General features: G+C 39.9%; 1 protein-coding gene and 1 long non-coding RNA gene across 3 annotated transcripts in view; both read right to left on the bottom strand.

Annotated features, from left to right (window-relative positions):
• The window catches only part of LOC309643851, a 306,112-nt gene that overhangs the window by 152,405 nt on the left and 135,869 nt on the right, over positions 1-17,838 (bottom strand). The gene's annotated exons all lie outside the window — the stretch shown is intronic.
• Positions 1-17,838, bottom strand: part of EIF2AK3 (eukaryotic translation initiation factor 2 alpha kinase 3) — a 71,458-nt gene that overhangs the window by 1,780 nt on the left and 51,840 nt on the right. For both annotated transcript variants that reach the window (XM_082426774.1, XM_082426775.1), the window contains exons 12-16: positions 16,605-16,754; positions 14,359-15,139; positions 11,901-12,068; positions 7,830-7,931; positions 745-807 (exon numbers count right to left, since the gene is read on the bottom strand). In XM_082426774.1, coding sequence (XP_082282900.1) covers positions 745-807; positions 7,830-7,931; positions 11,901-12,068; positions 14,359-15,139; positions 16,605-16,754 — 1,264 coding nt within the window. The remainder of the gene's footprint in view (positions 1-744; positions 808-7,829; positions 7,932-11,900; positions 12,069-14,358; positions 15,140-16,604; positions 16,755-17,838) is intronic.

The following is a 17,838-nucleotide window of genomic DNA, read 5'->3' as shown; positions in this document are numbered from 1 at the left end:
ACTTTAGGTCGGCATATCTCTATATTGCTATAAAGTTCATTTTTAATGCAATCCTTTGTTATACTTATAATATTGAAAGATCAATTAGACTTTTTCCAACTTGATGATTAGCCACACAGTCTAATTTACCTAAACTTAATTTACTAAGAAAATTCAAGATTTATCAACACATAAATTTTAAAGTGATATGTTTGTGGACATATTATGAAGTAAACAAAAGCTGCAAAAAGAAACTTCAAAAATTCATTACACACAGTTTTCACCATCAAGACCAGCTTAATTTTCCCTTCCCACTCTTCTGAACCATTTACTGTGTCACTCTGAGGGGCATAACTCCAACACACAAAATCAGTGGAAATTAGTGACTTTTTTTTAAAAAGAAGCCAGTTTTTAAGATCTCTCCCAAATTCACTAAGATAAAGAAATTAATGGCATGATCATAATGGCAACTCTACGGCTGTGAGGGAGAGCTAGGAGTTCAGCCTCATCGAAACACAAGGTTGCTACAATTCCCAGATGGGACGTCATGCAGCTTGGAGCACAGAGCACTGGGCCCAGGACCTGGGACCGAGTCACGGCCTTTGGTTTTAACAAGTTGTGTGTTCTTGGGATCAGGTCCCTTTCCTCTCTAGACCTCAGGCTTCCTCATCTGTAAAACGGGGAAACTGATGAGCTGACTGCTAAGGACACTTCACGTTCTAAGTAAGATTCTAAAGAAAATAAAAGATGAGAATTAATACCAACCTCACGAGGATATTTCTGAGTAAATAGTGGTGGAAATTTGAGATCTCTTACATCAGTTAAGATCTGAAAAGAAAGAAAAGTGTTACTTATCTTTAAACCTATTTTGATATGTGGATCTATTTAAACATAGAGATTTTTAAAATATATTTATTTATTTTATTTATTTATTTTTGGCTGCGTTGGGTCTTAGTTGCTGCGCGCGGGCTTTCTCTAGTTGTGGCAAGCAGTACTCTTCGTTGTGGTATGCGGGCTTCTCATTGCGGTGGCTTCTCTTGTTGAGGAGCACAGGCTCTAGGCGTGTGGGCTTCAATAGTTGTGGCACATGGGCTCAGTAGTTGTGGCTCACGGGCTCTAGAGCACAGGCTCAGTAGTTGTGGTGCACGGGCTTAGCTGCTCCGCGGCATGTGGGATCTTCCTGGACCAGGGCTCAAGCCCGGGTCCCCTGCACTGGCAGGCAGATTCTTACCCACTGCGCCACCCGGGAAGCCCACATTTGTGTTCTTAAGTGGGTAAGTTTTTCTACTAGTCACTAACCTCTTGTATTTGATATAAAAAGACATAGCCTTTCATCTTTTTTTTTTTGAGTGAAGAAAACCCAGTCAATTATGCTAAATTCTGAATATAAAACTAAACTAGTTATTTGGGAAATTTTCATACAAACAGGATAACAGGGCCCCACCGTGTGTGATTGCTCTGAGACTTAAATGAGGTAATTCAGGCAAACTACTTAGCACAGTGCCTGATATTCCTTTTGTAATGATGACAAAAACCAGTTTTGAGAAATGAAATAAATTAAATATGTCTTCATATTTCTTGAGAAATAAGCTGGAGTGTACTTGAACAAAAATATGAACTGGGTTGGCATTTGTCACTTCCCACTAAAGGAAAACAGATGCTTCACTAGAAGAATCTATGCTGCAGGCCCTAGAAGGGAGGGTTTCACCTGCTAATAGGTAGGTCGTACCAAACTAAGTGCAAATAAATGCTTGAGTCTGGACTCATGGAATTAATTTTTAATCCCATGACATTCTTAAAGTTTTTATTTTATAACTTAGAATTTAAAAGAGACCTTGGCCATAACTCAATGGGGAAACAGAGAGTCTTTTCAACAAAAAGCGTAAGCATAAAAGAACGCTAAGCTGAACTTTAAAATTAAAATCTGCTACCCTGTGAAAGACACCATTAAGAAAATGAAATGGCAAGCCACAGACTGGAATAAATTAGTCACAATACATATACTTGGCAAAGGACTTGAAAAGACGGTCAAGGTCATTAGTTATCAGAGAAATGCAAACTTAAACCACAGTATGATTCCATTATACCCCTATTAGAATGTCTAAAAATGTAAAGACTGAAACATAAGTGTTGAGGATGTGGAAGACCTAGATCTCTCCTACACTGCTGGTGAGTAAATAAAATGACACTTTCTTATAAAGTTAAATCACTTACCACAGAGCTTATCAATTCTACCTCGTAATTACCCAAGACTAAGGATACACATGTATGTCTACAAAGAGACTTGTTCACAAATGTTCACAGCAACTTTAGTCGTAAATGTTTCTCAACAGGTAACTGGACACATGAACTGTGGTATATATACCACGGAATATAAAGGAAGGAACTACTGACTTTATAGTGAGTCAAAGAAGGCAGACACAAAAGAGGATAGACATGCATGATTCAATTTATACAAAACTTTAGAAAAGACAGAAAACAGATCAGCAGTTGCCTGGGGTCCAGGTGGAGCCTGGAAAGACAGGGGACTGACTGGGAAGGAGCAAAAGGCAACTTTTTGGGGTGATACAAATGTTCTCTATTTTGAATGTAGTGGTGATTATGTGGATGTATAAATGTGTCAAAACTCATAAAAATGTACAAAGTGGGTATGTTGTATGTATGTAAATTATACCTCAATAAAATTAATTAAAAAAAAAGATCTTGGTCAAATCATTGAACAGTCTCTTTTACATTTACTAATGGAATTTCAGAGGGGTTCTGGCTAAACATGGCAGATTTTCTACTATATTTCTAGTAAGCATATAGACTGTAAGTCTATAAGGATAACTGCAATGGAAGAATAGATTACATTTTTGAAAGAGAGAAAGCAGTGGAAGCATAGCAACTTCTTTAGCAGAACAGAGGAAGGTAAACCAGGGTGCCTGTGAGGGATAAAGCCAACAGAGAGGGAACTGATTAGCTGCGCGGAAACCTGCTGGGCATGGGCGTGAGGCTCAAGGATGGCAGCAGGAGAGCTGTCGAAAGGTCTGTATACGGACGGAGTGATATATCCCCATATAACACATAAGGTTTGCTCTCTGGAGACGCGGAACCAAGGCATTCCAGATTTAGGGTTGATAGAACGAGGATGAGTCGGGGGTGGGCATGGAACACAGAAGTATGCAGTGACGATCTGCATGTGAAACAGTAAGAACTCTCCACACCCCATCCCGACGCTTTCTCAGGCAGGAGAATGAGAGCTTCTTCTCTGGAGAAAATGAGGAAAGGCCTATAGATGCTGACATGTGGGAGTTTTGCGCCCCCCACCCCAAAGTAAGAACTGGATCGTAACCCTTACAGTGATGTCCACGTCTAGTCACCATTTTAGAGCCTTATTCTTCTTCCTTTTTTTTTTTTTCCTGTTCTTTTTGGCTGTGCTGTGCGGCTTGCAGGAATCTTAGTTCCCCGACCAGGGATCGAACCCGGGACCTGGGAGGGAAAGCACCGAGTCCTAACCACTGGACCACCAGGGAAGTCTCCAAGAGCCCTATTCTTAAATATGAATGGACAGCTAAGGATTATCAGCATGAGAAACACACACACACACACAAATCATTAAAAGACTCAGAGATGTTGGTAGGGAGGGAAGTAAGTGTGACTATAAGGGGGTAGCAAAATGGAGTTTTCTGTGTTGATGTAACAGTTCTGTATCTAGATTGCAGTGGTGGTTACACAAACCTATACTGAAATAAAATAACATGGAACTATATACATACACTGTACCAATGTCAAGTTTATGTTGTACTGTAATTATGTCAAATGTAACTGTCAGCAGAAAGTGGGTGGAGGGTATCTCTCTGTCTTTGCAACTTCCTGTGGATCTATAAAAATTTCAAAACAGAAAGTTAAAAAAAAAAAAAACCCAGAGGAAAGAGACAATATAGGGGGAAGAAAACTTAAAATATATACATACACGTAACTGAGATTCTCAGCAATGTGAAGATACTGAATTCATGTAAACAGAGCGAAATACTATAAAAACGGAACAATCTTGGACAATAAAAATTGAATTGTCAAAATAAAGGACTTAGGAAAGTCAGAATAACAAGTTAAGGAACTCTTGCAAAAAATAGTACAGGGCTTCCCTGGTGGCGCAGTGGTTAAGAATCCGCCTGCCAATGCAGGGGACACGGGTTCAAGCCCTGGTCTGGGAAGATCCCACATGCCATGGAGCAACTAAGCCTGTGCACCACAACTACTGAGCCTGCACTCTAGAGCCCGCGAGCCACAACTACTGAGCCCATGTGCCACAACTACTGAAGCCCACGTGCCTAGAGCCCGTGCTCTGCAATAAGAGAAGCCACTGCAATGAGAAGCCCATGCACCACAATGAAGAGTAGCCCCCGCTCACCGCAACTAGAGAAAAGCACACGTGCAGCAACAAAGACCCAACACAGGAAAAAATAAAATAAATTTAAAAAAAAAGTAGAAAAAGACAAAGATGGAAAATAGGAGGGAAAAAAAATTAGGCATTTTTAGGATTAAGTCAGGAGTTCCAGGAAAAGAAAAAAAAACAGAAAAATTGGAGAATTTATCAAAAATAATATAAGAAATTTACTAGAACTGAAGGATTCACCTCTTCTAACTGAATCTACCAAGTGCTAAGTACAATGGTGGCAGGGGGAGAAGATCAGTGAAAGGACTAAATTTTATAACAGCACTGATAAAACTAAAGCCCTAAAGATTCCAGAAACGAAAATGTAACAGGTCCAAGATACCCTATATTAAAAAAATCAGGCATCAGAATGGTATCTGCTTTTCAACAGCAGCGCTGGAAGCTGTAAGGAAATGGGGCAATGCTCTCAAGGTTCTGAAGGAAAGTTATTTTCCATCTAGAATTGGAACCTGGCCAATTTATCAGTTATGTATGAAAATGGAAAAAAAGGTACATTTTCAGATACCTGAGGACTCTAAAAATTTCTTTCTCATACATTGTTTCTGAGGAATTTACTGCAGAATGTGCTCCAGCAAAATAACAGAGTACTGCAAGAAAATAAAACAAAGCAAAACATGGAAGCTAGGAAACAAGGGCTCCAAGCCAGGAGAGTAGGGAAGTGCATCCTTGGATGACAGCTTACAGAAGGTCTAGGGGGTAACTGGTCCAGACTGGAGAACAAAGCTTTGAGAAGAAAGACTCCAGGGAAAAACAAATTAAATCAATCAATCAATCTATCTATCTATCTATCTGGATAAGCTATACTGAAGCACAGAGAAAATACTGTTTGATATGTGACAGACCTTTGCACATCTGTTAAAAATTACAGCAAAGGTTCATAGAAAACTAAGCAATTGAGAAAAGGCAATTCTGAAAAAAAGGATTGTATCAGAAAGAAAAGAAAGTCAGGGTACATTATTTGGTCTAGCATAGAACAATATTTGCATGGCTTAACAATCAAAAAATTTTTACATAACTACATATTTTAGAAAATGTGTTTACTGAAATAAAATTCACATAAATAAAATTCACCATTTTAACCATTTTAAAGTGTATGATTCTGTGATTTTTATTCTATTCACAATGTTGTAAACCATCACCTCTCTAATTCCGGAACATTTTCATCACCCAAAGAAAAACCTTGTACTTATTAAGCAATCACTCTCCATCCCCTTCTAGCCTCAGCTCCTGGCAACTACTAATCTACCTTGTCTCTATGGATTTGCCTATTCCGGACATTTTGCATAAATGGAATCATACAGTATGTGGTCTTTTATGTCCGCTTCTTTCACTTAGTGTGATGTTTCCAAGGTTCACCTGTGCTGTAGTATGTATCAGTATTTCATTTCTTTTTCATGACTGAATAATATTTCACTGTATGGGTAAACCACATTTGCTTTGCCATTCATCAGCTGATTGACATTTGGGTTGCTTCTATTTTCTGGCTATTATGAAAATGCTACTATGAACATCTGTGTACAAGTTTTTGTGTGGACCTATGTTTTCATTTCTCTTGGGTATATACCTAGGAGTAGAACTGCTGGGTCATATGGTAATTCCATGTTTAACTTTTTGAGGAACTGTCAAATTGTTTTCCACAGTGGCTGCATCATTTTACATTCTTACCAGCAATGCATGAGGGTTCTAATTTCTCCATCTCCTCGCCAACACTTCTTTTCCGTTTTTGTTTTGCTTTGTTTTATTATAGCCATCCTAGATGGTGTGAAGTGGTATCTCACTGTGATTTTGATTGGCATTTCCCTGATGAATAATGGTGTTGTGCTTATTGGTCATTTGTAATCTTCTGCAGAGAAATGTCTGTTCAAGTCCTTTGCCCATTTTTTAATGGGGTTGTCTTTTTGTTGTTGAACTGCAATAGTTCTTTATATATTCTGGATACTAGAACCTTATCAGATACATGATTCACAAATATTTTCTGTGGCTTGTATTTTCACTTTCTTTTCTTTAATAAATATATTTATTTTATTTATTTATTTTTGGCTGCGTTGGGTCTTTGTTGCTGTGCGCGGGCTTTCTCTAGTTGTGGCGAGCGGGGGCTACTCTTTGTTCTGGTGTGAGGGCTTCTCATTGCGGTGGCTTCTCTTGTTGTGGAGCACGGGCTCTAGGCACACAGGCTTCAGTAGTTGTGGCTCGCGGGCTCTAGAGTGCAGGCTCAGTAGTTGTGGCACATGGGCTTAGTTGCTCCGTGGCATGTGGGATCTTCCCAGACCAGGGCTCGAACCCGTGTCCCCTGCATTGGCAGGCAGATTCTTTTTTTTTTTTCCCGCAGGTGGATTCTTAACCACTGCGCCACCAGGGCAGCCCTATTTTCACTTTCTTGATAGTGTCTTTTGATGTCCTTATAACCACACAAATTTTTCTTTAAATACTTTGTTTTTTAAATTATTTTAATTTATTTATTTTTGGCCACACCATGAGGCATGTGGGAATCTCAGTTCCCTGACCAGGGATCGAAATCGAACCCGTGTCCCCTGCAGTGGAAGCGTGGAGTCCTAACCACTGGACCACCAGGGAATTCCCCATAACTACTTAATTTTTGATGCCATATGATTCCTGATCCTTTAACATACGTTGGGCCTGTTTTATTTTCCTTTCTGGAAGCTTTTAGTGCCTTTACCTCTGGTATTCTGAAATTTAGCCACTTTGATTTTTAGATTTTTTTCTTTCTTTCCTATTTATTGTATAGAACACTTGGTAGGTCCTTTTGGTTCTATGTGAGAACTACATCCTGTTCTACCATGGCCAGGAGTCAACAGATAAGGTCTAACACTGATAAATTAAGAAATGGTGATAAGGACATAAACTTTGGAAATATGGACGTAAGTACAGGGACAACAGCTGGAAAAGTGGAGGGTAACTGCTCATGAAGTATGGGGAAGAATGTGACAGAGGTCTACTTTTAAAAGACTTCCAGTACTGTTTTCCTTAAAGGCCATCATCTTGGTTTATTTTGAGACGGAAAAAAAAAACCTAATCATGCTTAGTTTGCCACCTTTTAAGTGTGTGAGTGTATGGCCACTTGTCCTCTGGAAAGTTCTTCTCTGATCAACCAACACCGTCACCCTCACTCCCTTACCCTGTGCTTTGCACTTATTGCAAATTTGAGTGCGATATCATTATGATGAATTTAAGCAACAACAAGGAACAGACAACTCGACTCAACAATTTTTGAAGACTGAGCTTTCTGTGGAAGCAAATAGTCTACAAATCCTTTCTGCGTCACTCACGTGACCTCTTCTACGTCAACCAGTCTGCTGGTATTAGGAGTAAGTTACTCTTCTTCTAAAACTCTTTCTTTTGTGAATTTAAGAGTATCTTCTTTGTCTACCTTTTTTGAAGGGGGAACACTTACCCTGACCCTCTCCATATGAGTGCCGAATGGGTACAGCAATTCAAACAGAATGAGGCCTAAAGAAAAGATGTCCACTTTATGAGAGTAGTTGTTGCCATGAATCTGAAATCCCAAATAAAGAAGAAATATTAGGAAAACATTCACGGAGATAGTACAACGGATAATACGGCATCAGTGAATCCAGACGTTGACTCAGTCTCTTCTTGGTTTAAGCGTATGTAGAAATGTTAGCAAAGAGTTAATCATCTCTCAAGCCTCTTTTCTTCAATTCACCACAGCAAGAGTAATTAAAGTACTCAGCATTACAGAAGGAAGCCCAGGTATAGCTCTGAGATATGCATCAGTAAAATCGGCCCAGCGGAAACCTGGAGCCAGGAGTCAGGAAAAGCTGCTCCCCTACCCCTGGGGTGAAGTTTTTCAAAGCAAGCACTATCTAAAGCAAATCTCTCATTTCTAACCATCTTAGTCCTCACCTATTTTTATGAGAAAATCTTCATTACTCCAAACCACTAATCAACAGTGGTTAGCCCTCATTACGGTACTTAATTATGGACTTCACTGCATTCTTGGTTGTATTTTTCATGTGTGTTATTTCTTATTCTTCACAACTAGATTATAAAGTCCTGGAGGGAAGGGAACTGCTTCTTTTGAATTCTCACCATCCAGCACTGGGCTAAGTACAGAGAAGGCCCTCAATAAATACTTACTTGTTAAAATGAACAAATGAATTACAACCCAACTACTCTATTAAACAAAGCCTCATTCAAATTAAAAGTGACCTCCTGGGGACTCAGAAGAACCCTTTTATTTGGGAAAATGACTCTAGGCACATAACGACATTTGGCAAAGGCCAAGGAAGCCCTCACTTTGGGAATACTCACACCAGCATTTCTTGTTGGGGGATCACAAGGTATTCTGTCAACCTCCTCTCTAAACTACACTTGATACCTGTCTCCCTGGTTCCTTCTGAGACCCAGCCTGCCTTTCTGCTTATAGACTATCAGGTGGCAAGTTCCAGTGACTGAATCAGGCTACACCATCTTCCTCCCTTCCCTTAGCTGTTACTGGGGTCTGGGAAGTATTCAAAGAAAATATGTTCAAGACAGAGTTTACAGGGGTACAGTGAAAAGGACACCTCATACACTATCTGGAGAATATTAATTAACACACCTTCATGAAAGCAACCTGGCAATAAATGTTGACTACCACTTAATGGTTCTATTTAAATTTCATCCACCCCAGGGTAGATGGAAATGCAGACAGAGATTTGTACACAGGGATGGTTATCACAGCGATATTCCTAACAGCAAAATGTCTAAGTCACTAAAACATCCAAAACAAATGTTTCCCTTCTTAAACTCACTTTTAATAGGTAACACATTCACATGATTCAGAAAGAAGTGTACAGTCAAGCTTCCCTCCTGCCCATCCCTTATCTGCCCAGTCCCCACCATTCACTTCCCCTCTACCTACCGCCCCCAAAACTATCTGTTTCCTGTACATCCTTCCAGAGCTCTTTATATAAACGTAAGCAAATATATAGCGATCTTTCCCTCCTTTACACACTATACACACATTTCTGCCCCTGGCTTTTTCCACTTAAGACATTCTTTTTTAACTCTTACCTATCTAAAAATGCCTAATTTCTTTTATACGAATAACTTTACGGCCAGAAACATGATTTGTGCGTCACAGATATTTTTCATCCAAACTGTAAATGTTGATTTATTGTCCTCCAGGGTTGAGTGTTATAGAAAACAAGCTCTTTAAGCTGTAACGTGCTTTTTTTTCCTACTAAATACTTATACTATTTTTCCCTTATCTTGAAATTCAAGATGTCTAAGTATAGGGTTCTATTAAAAAATTTCTTTAATTAAATAAAAAAATAAAATTTACACATAAAAAAGAAAACACTTGAATAATGCAAGCAACTCAAGAAGTCTAAAACGATACTGTACAACAGTAAAATAAAGGCCAGTTCCTATGACTGGACTCTGATATAACCTTCCAAAGATAAACTAATCCATCAGTTCTCAAAGTGTGGTCTATGGATCCCTGGGGACCCCAACACCCTTTCAGGTGGTCTACAAAGTCAAGACTGTTTTCATAATAATTCTAAGACATGATTTGTCTTTTCACTGTGCTGACATTTGCGCTGCTGAACCTTAGCATGAACCAAGGCAGCAGCACCGAACAATACTAGTAGTAATTATGTTCTTCAATGAAAGGAAGGAAGAAAGGGAGGGAGGGAGGGAGGGAGGCAGGAAGGAAGGAAGGGAAAAAGGAAGGGAGGAAGGAAGACGGTTTCACTTAAAATGTCCTTGCTGAAGCAGTAAAAATTATTAATTTTATTATATCTTCCCCCTTAGGTACGCATTATTTTAATATTCTGTGTGATGAAATGGGCAGTATTCATAAAGCATTTCTGCTCCACACCAAAGTACAATGGTTGTCTCAAGAGAAAGCATTTGTGCAATTGTTTGAGTTACTATATGAACCAGATGCTCTTTTTTCATAGAGCACCATTTTGACTTGAAAGAACAACTAGTAGACAAACTGTGGTCATTCATACTTGGATACTTGACAGATATTTTCTTAAAGATGAACAAAGTGAGAATGGAACTTCAAGGAAAACTGACAGTATTTGTTGCCAAAAATAAAAGTTGAGCTTTGAAGTCAATGTCAGAATTTTGGAAAATTTGTGTCCATCACTGGGAACCTGACAGCTTCCTAATACTTAAAGCCTTTTCTGGTGAGATTGGTGGTGATATTAACCAAAGTGATTTTTTTAATACTGTATAGTGAATTGTGACAACTTTTGGAAAAGATGCATAACTTAGGGAACCAACAGTTTCCAAATGACCAATGCACAATTTTATAAAATCATGCGTGGGTCAAAAGTCCATTCAATGTGCAAAATGGACCAAGGGATGTTAAAGTAACACAATACAAAATGTTCACTGCTATGGTTTCAGACTCAGGGCAAATGACTCTTCAGAAACTTTTGCTTATTGTATTTTGATGTGCTGTCAAAGAAGAATGCCCACAACTACCTGAAAATGGTATTAAAATATTCCTCCTTTTCCAACTGCCTATCTATGTGAAGTCAGATTTTCTTCATATACTTCAACCAAAATAACATAGTGCAAGGGATTAAATGCAAAAGCAGATATGAAATCTAACTCTTTTAAGTCAGACAGTAAAGAGCTTTACAAAAATATAAGTAAATGCCACTCTCCTCACTAGTTTTCTTTCGGAAAATATTTATTTTTCAGAAAATATCTTGAAGATGTGATAGATTTAATATTGTCATTTTTAACTGAATTAAAAATTTTACAAATTTCTGTTTCAATCTCTAATACGGCAAATACTGATGGATAAAATTCCTTAAGAAAAATTCTTGAGCTCTCGATCATGTTTACAAGTATAAACAGGCATTGATCAGGAAGTCTGAGAACCGCCGATCTAAGCATATGTAAGCTTGTGAACACCATCAGCGCAGTGGTCCCCAGGGATGCTGTGCTGGTTCTCCCAGCATGCCCTGCGTCCCTCCACTCTTCCAGTCTCTGTTCAGTTTATGGAGCTTTTCCTTGGAAGACTAAGCGTCCCACAAGGCAACACAGCGCAGCCTGTCCACCTTTATTTCCTGCCATGGTACGTTCTGGAAGCTGCCTGTGGATTACTGTAGAGAACAGCTTAGAACACTACCTCCAGCTGGCTCTGAAAACAGTTCCTGCATAGTTCACACAGGGTGAATGACAATTAAGTTTGGGAGGAGGACATTCAAAATCTCATTCTAAGTTTCTGGTTGCTGTCAGGTTCTCGTTCAGAGGGTGAGCACATTTCATGCGTTTTTAGTATTTTTCTTCCTCCACACCCCAATCCAGGTTGCGGAATTGTACCCTAGCTGTGTTGCCTGTGGAACACTTCTGCCAGTTTTCATCATTTTCAGCTTTTATTTTATTGGGTATTTTAAACACGGCACGGATGGAGATTCATGGCGCACATCTAGCTTGCTGCCATCCTAATTAAAAATCTATTTATTCCTCAGAAGGAAAACGAAAGGCTCACCTGTTCTGGGCTCATATACAGCTTGGTCCCCACTTGTCCTGTGTGTCTGGCGTACCCTGGCATTGGGGTCAGAACCAGCTGGTCTTCTTCATCCTGGTCCATTGCAGTCACCAATCCAAAGTCTCCAACCTTGACCACATCATCCATTGTAAAGAATATGTTGGAAGGCTGGAAAAAAATGAAACAGACAAAAGCATGGTGGGTGTGTATGGAGAAAGAGAGAAAGTGAAGAGAATTATTTAAATGACTACAGAAAATAAATACAAGACACTAGATATTCTCAAGCATATTTCTCTTTACAATGGGCTAATATGAAAATAAAAACTATCCTTCGATGCTAGACAAGTACTGTGAGTAAAGAAGAGGCAAGGGTAGCAAAGGGAGTGAGTATTTATTGAACATCTATTTATTTAAATTTTATTTATTAATTTTTTGGCTGCGTTGGGTCTTCGTTGCTGTGCACGAGCTTTCTCTAGTTGCGGCGAGCGGGGGCTACTCTTTGTTGTGGTGCCGGGCTTCTCATTGCGGTGGATTCTCTTGTTGCGGCTCTAGGCTCTAGGCACAAGGGCTTCAGTAGCTGTGGCTCGCAGGATCTAGAGCGCAGGCTCAGCAGTTGTGGCGCACGGGCTTAGCTGCTCCGCGGCATGTGGGCTCTTCCCGGACCAGGGCTCGAACCCGTGTCCCCTGCATTGGCAGGTGAATTCTTAACCACTGTGCCACCAGGGAAGTCCCTGAACATCTATTTAAATAAATCCTTAGAGATTCACATTCCCTAGGGTCTACGGTACTTAAACCTCAATCTCATTATTCTATATACTCTCCCTTGGCAAGCTCCTCTACATTTATGACCTAAGCCATGATAATAATAATAATAATAATAATAGCAAATGCATATATAGCACTTGCAATGAGCCAGAAGCTGATCTAAGTAGTTCATTACTATTAACTCATGTAATACAATGCTTTTAGTCCTATTGGTCTCTCATGAAATGGTCCCCCATTTCACAGATGTGAAAACTGAGGCCCAGAGAAGTTAAGTAAGTTGCCCAAGGTTACCCCGCTAGTAAGGGGTGGAGCAGGGATTCAAACCCAGGCAGTCTGGCTCCATGAGAAAAGGACTTCTGCGCCACTGCCACGTGTCCAATTCTTGCCCTACGGTAGCTAATCACTACTATTTGGTGAATGAACGAAACAAACTGATCTTCGGGCTTGTGTCTGAGAGAGGAATGTAGGCTGTCAAGGAGAATAAGAGCTCTTAACTACAATCTTGTGTTGCCTCTTCTAATACTCACAGGCTCCCATATACCCCACAACCCCCATCCCGAGTTCTAAACTCTCATATGCAACTGTTCATAAGATACATCTAACCACGGGCTCCTCAAACTCAAAATCCCCTACGTCAAATATATCGTCTTTCCCTAGAGCCTACTCTCAGCTCACATGACCACCATTCATAGCCCTTGAAATAAGGGAAAAGGAAGCCATTTAGCTCACAAAATTGACTTTCACTGGGCTTCAAATACTGCCAGACAAAAAACATTTTATTTCAAAACTCCAAAGTGCCATCATACAGTTTGGACTTTGAAACAATGAAGTTATTGCATATAACCAACATCTATAATGATACCCTCCTACTCTCCCTCAAATAACCTTGTAAGAGAGACAGGATTAGACTGCCTTAAATTTCATCTTTCCTCCCCTCTCCGTGCTCTGCTGTCAGCTGTTATTTACCCAACACTAACAGACTTTTTTTTTTTTTTTTTGGTTCTCCAGCATCTTTCCATACCCCTACGCTTCTACCAGAAGTAGCCTGATGTGACTTTGGGAACTCTCTTCTTCTGGGCAGCAAGTCCGTGGTTCATACGGGATGTTATCTGGAGGTTGCATCCAGAACTTGCATCCACCAATCAGCATAATCCCAGCCTCTGGCCAGGCGACTGGTTTAGGGATGCATATGTGTTCCTGGCTTATCGATTAGAAGAAAACCAGGTAAATCAACTATACTCCAATAAAAATTAATTTTAAAAAAAAGCTCATTTAAATGAAAAAAAAAAAAAGAAAACCCAGGACTTCTGATCAATAGCGGGGGAAAGTGATACTTTTCTCCCCAACACCTCCAAAAGACTTAAAACATGGAGCCCTGAGAACTTCTGGCTGCTATGTTGAGACTGATACATGACAAACACGTGACCAAAATACAAAAAGGTTAGAGGGCCTAGAAGGTTTAACATTAGGCTCAATGATAGGTCAGAATGAACAGAATACACAGCTTTTCAACTGGGAATATGTATATATATAAATAACTGAATCACTTTGCTGTTCACCTGAAGCTAACACAACACTGTAAATCAACTGTACTTCAATAAAAATAATAAGTAAGTAAATAAATACAATAAATGACTTTAATAGAAAAAAAAACCCCATTGAAACCCTTGGGTGATGTTCCACAAAAACAGACCTTGAGGTCCCTGTGCATGAGCCCTTTGCCGTGCAGAAACTCCACCGCCTCCGCGATCTGCAGGAAGATGTGCAGACACACGTTCCTCTCTCTTTCCTCAATGGTGCAGCGGCTGTTCAGCCAGTCCTTGAGGTTTTCCTTTCGGCACAGCTGCATCTGGATGTAAAGATACACCTTCGGTGAACTGGGTTGGAGTTTTTCCACAGAGTTTTTAGCGAGAGCTAAACTTAAAGTGGTTGGTCTTGAAGGAGAAATAGACAAAGTAGGTTCCGAGGAAGACTTGCTACTGGAATGCTGGACTGCGGTTAGTTTATCAGCACAATGGTTGCCAATAGGCGGTCGGTTCGTTTTGGGCTCTTCTTTGCTGGACGCATTATCACAGCCGGAATCTTCAAATACTATAGAAGAGGAGGTTCGCTCCCTTGACCTTACATAAGGGGAAGCTTCAGAAGGACAAAGTTCAAAGGAGTGTCCCTCGTCATTGCCATCCCTAGTACCGTCTTCCCCCTCGCAGTCTGTAAGGCAGCTGTCCTGGAGGTTGCACACCGCGTCCACCGACTCACTCGTGTCTCTGTGGTCCATCCCGGAAAATTCCAGCGGAGAGAACTGGCTCTTGGATGAACCTGTCTGGCCACAGGAAATCCCAACTGAAAAAGACCTACTGCTTCGTGGAGAAGGGGCTATGATTTCAATGCGTTCCTTTGTAGAGAAAGGATCCATTCTGCATATTTTAACGGATGGCGCATCCGCGGGACTAGGAGAGCTGAGCGGCCAGTCTGTGCTAAGAGTGGGAGAAGTACAAAGGGATGAGAGTGAATATGTGTTGATTAAGTTACGTGAACTACATCCTTTGTTTGCTTGTTGATTGACTGATTGATTTTTATTGAAGTATAGTTGACTTACAGTGTTGTCACTACATGCTCTGTCTCCAAAGCTTCAACTATAATAAAGCCAGTTACCAAATGACAACATGGAAAGTCAATGAAAAACATGCCACAGGAGACAAAGAACAGCACCGTCCATCCATTCCTTAACTGGAAACCTTGGTTTTAAACTGGAAACGGTTATCTGGGACTGTCATGCCCAGAACAGCCGAGGCCTATGTGCAAAACACAAAGCACAAAGGAAGACCAAGGCCAGAACCCCTTGGTGGCGGTGATTCGGAAGCCCCCATCCAAATTAGGGCTTGAGACACAGGGTCACTTCACCTGGTCCTTCTGTGGTTTGGCTACTGGCTGTGTACATAAGTGTCACTGTAACTAGGTACCTCACGTGGATCTAGGGCTGTGTTTGGTACTTTCAGGCAGGAATTTTACCCCAGCTCTTTACTAAATAGTCTATTTGTAGCCTGCTTCCTTTATGTTCTCATTTAGTAGTTTTTAAAAGGGCCTTCCTTCCTACAGAATAGCATATTTAACATGGGAATTACCTTCAGGTTGCCTAAGGTCATGGTTTGTTTTTTTCTTTTTGGTTTTTGGCCTCGCCGTGCGGCTTGCGAGACCTTAGTTTCCCGACCAGGGATCGAACCTGCGCCCTTGGCAGTGAAAGCGAGGAGTCCTAACCACTGGACCACCAGGGAATTCCCATAAGTTCATGTATTTTTCTTTTTTTTTTTTGATGTGGACCATTTTTTTAAAGTCGTTATTGAATTTGTTACAATATTGCTTCTGTTTTATGTTTTTTTGGGTTTTTTTTTTTTTTTTTTTTGACTGCAAGGCATGTGGAATCTTAGCTCCCGGACCAGGGATTGAACTCACACCTCTTGCATTGGAAGGCAAAGTCTTAACCACTGGACCACCAGGGAAGTCCCAAGTTCTTGTAGTTTTAACTGCAAATAGTTTAAAACTACTTTAGAAAGGAGTTGTAAATTGCTAACTACTAAGAAACTAAATGAAAATTTAAAATAAAAAATGGAGACAAAAGCAGACAATATCTCTTATTGAGAAAGGCTACTGTAAATCCTTCAGTGAACTATAAGTCATAGAGCTCTATCTACCAATGATTTTAGAAATTCATGTTCTGGACAAAAAAGAAAAAAAAGTTCATGTTCTAAAAACTAAATCAACTTTTCACTTAACAAGTGACTAGAGAACGTTCCAAAACATGATGACAGAAACAGTAATCTGCTGTTATTTTTCTTTTAAAAAAATCATCTCTAAAGTTATAGAAAGGATATTTTGTTCATGTAAGCCAAACACTAGCCTGAAATAAATACTAGTTTTTAAGTCTATGTCTAACCAAGTTACCTTTCATCTTTCAGCCAAATTTCATCCATTTTTTCTTGCCACTTCTCTGGTGGTGCTTCCAACCAAGCATTGAAATATCTAACAATTCCTGGGTGTTCAAGCTTGGCTAAGGCTTTAACTTCTCGCATTACCTTTTCCCGAGCCAATTCCCTGAAACAGAGAAACAATGAAGACACTGAAGGCTGCTCTGATCTGAAGAAGCAATCATATCCAAAGACAGTACAAAACAATAAAACAAAACTCTCCCTTGTTCTAAAATTGGAAACAGACGAGTCAACCTAGTGGCATAATTCTAATAAGCCAAAGAGTAAATAAGTCTTGTATTAGAAAAAAATATGTATTTATAGTATTTCTTTTTTCTTCTAGAAATAAATGCTTACAAGTACATCTATCCATTCAAATAAAGAGTTCTTAGCTGACTAAAAATGAATGACTACAGACCCTTGAAGATAATTGCTTAATGCTTGTTAATTAATAGGGGGATGAAGAGGTAGAAGTGAAGTATTCAGAAAAGAGAGCTCAGCCTGGCAGCTCAGGAGGATGGAGAAGGACCAGCCCGACAAGGCACATACAACAATCCAAAAGGCTTGTACGAGCACCTTTGTCTGTTTAAAGCCTCAACTACCGAATATCATAGGCAATGATGTTTAACCAGAAAAGCATCTGGATTTGATCTTCTGCTTTGACAGCTTTTCTGACGGATCTAAGCTCACATTCTAGGGATCCCACCATCACCTGAAACAACATAATAAATATAAGTTATATCCTCTTCCATCCCCAAGAGACAGTCAGCTACTCCCACTTTTCTCTCTGTGTTTCATTACTGTTAATGGTCCCACCCTGAGAATCCTGGTAGGTTTCTGAATGTTCCATATTCAGTGACCAAATCCTATCAGCTCCTCCTTTTTAATTCCTGATACTCATTCCTTTCTCATCCGTCTCCACTTCTGCTGCACTAATGCTCTGTATCTTAGGACTGAACTTCTGCAAAAAAAAAAAAAAAAAAAAAAAAAATCTCCTAATGAACAAGCTTGTCTCTTACTACGTACCACCTCCACTTTGATCACGTCATTCTTCTGCTCAAAGGCACAACTGCCTATGGAATAAAATCTAAACTCCTCTGCTTGGCATTTAAGGTGCTGGAACCCATCTTTGCCATCTTTCTTCCATACTCCCCTTCATTCTTTTTTTTTTTTTTTTTTTTTGGGCTGCACAGTGTGGCTTGTGGGATCTT

This window comes from Balaenoptera physalus (genome assembly GCF_965194825.1).
Source record: "Balaenoptera physalus genome assembly, chromosome: 15".
NCBI lineage: Eukaryota > Metazoa > Chordata > Mammalia > Artiodactyla > Balaenopteridae > Balaenoptera > Balaenoptera physalus.
The sequence above is the reverse complement of the archived record's forward strand: the minus strand, read 5'-3'. Positions and strand labels throughout refer to the sequence as shown.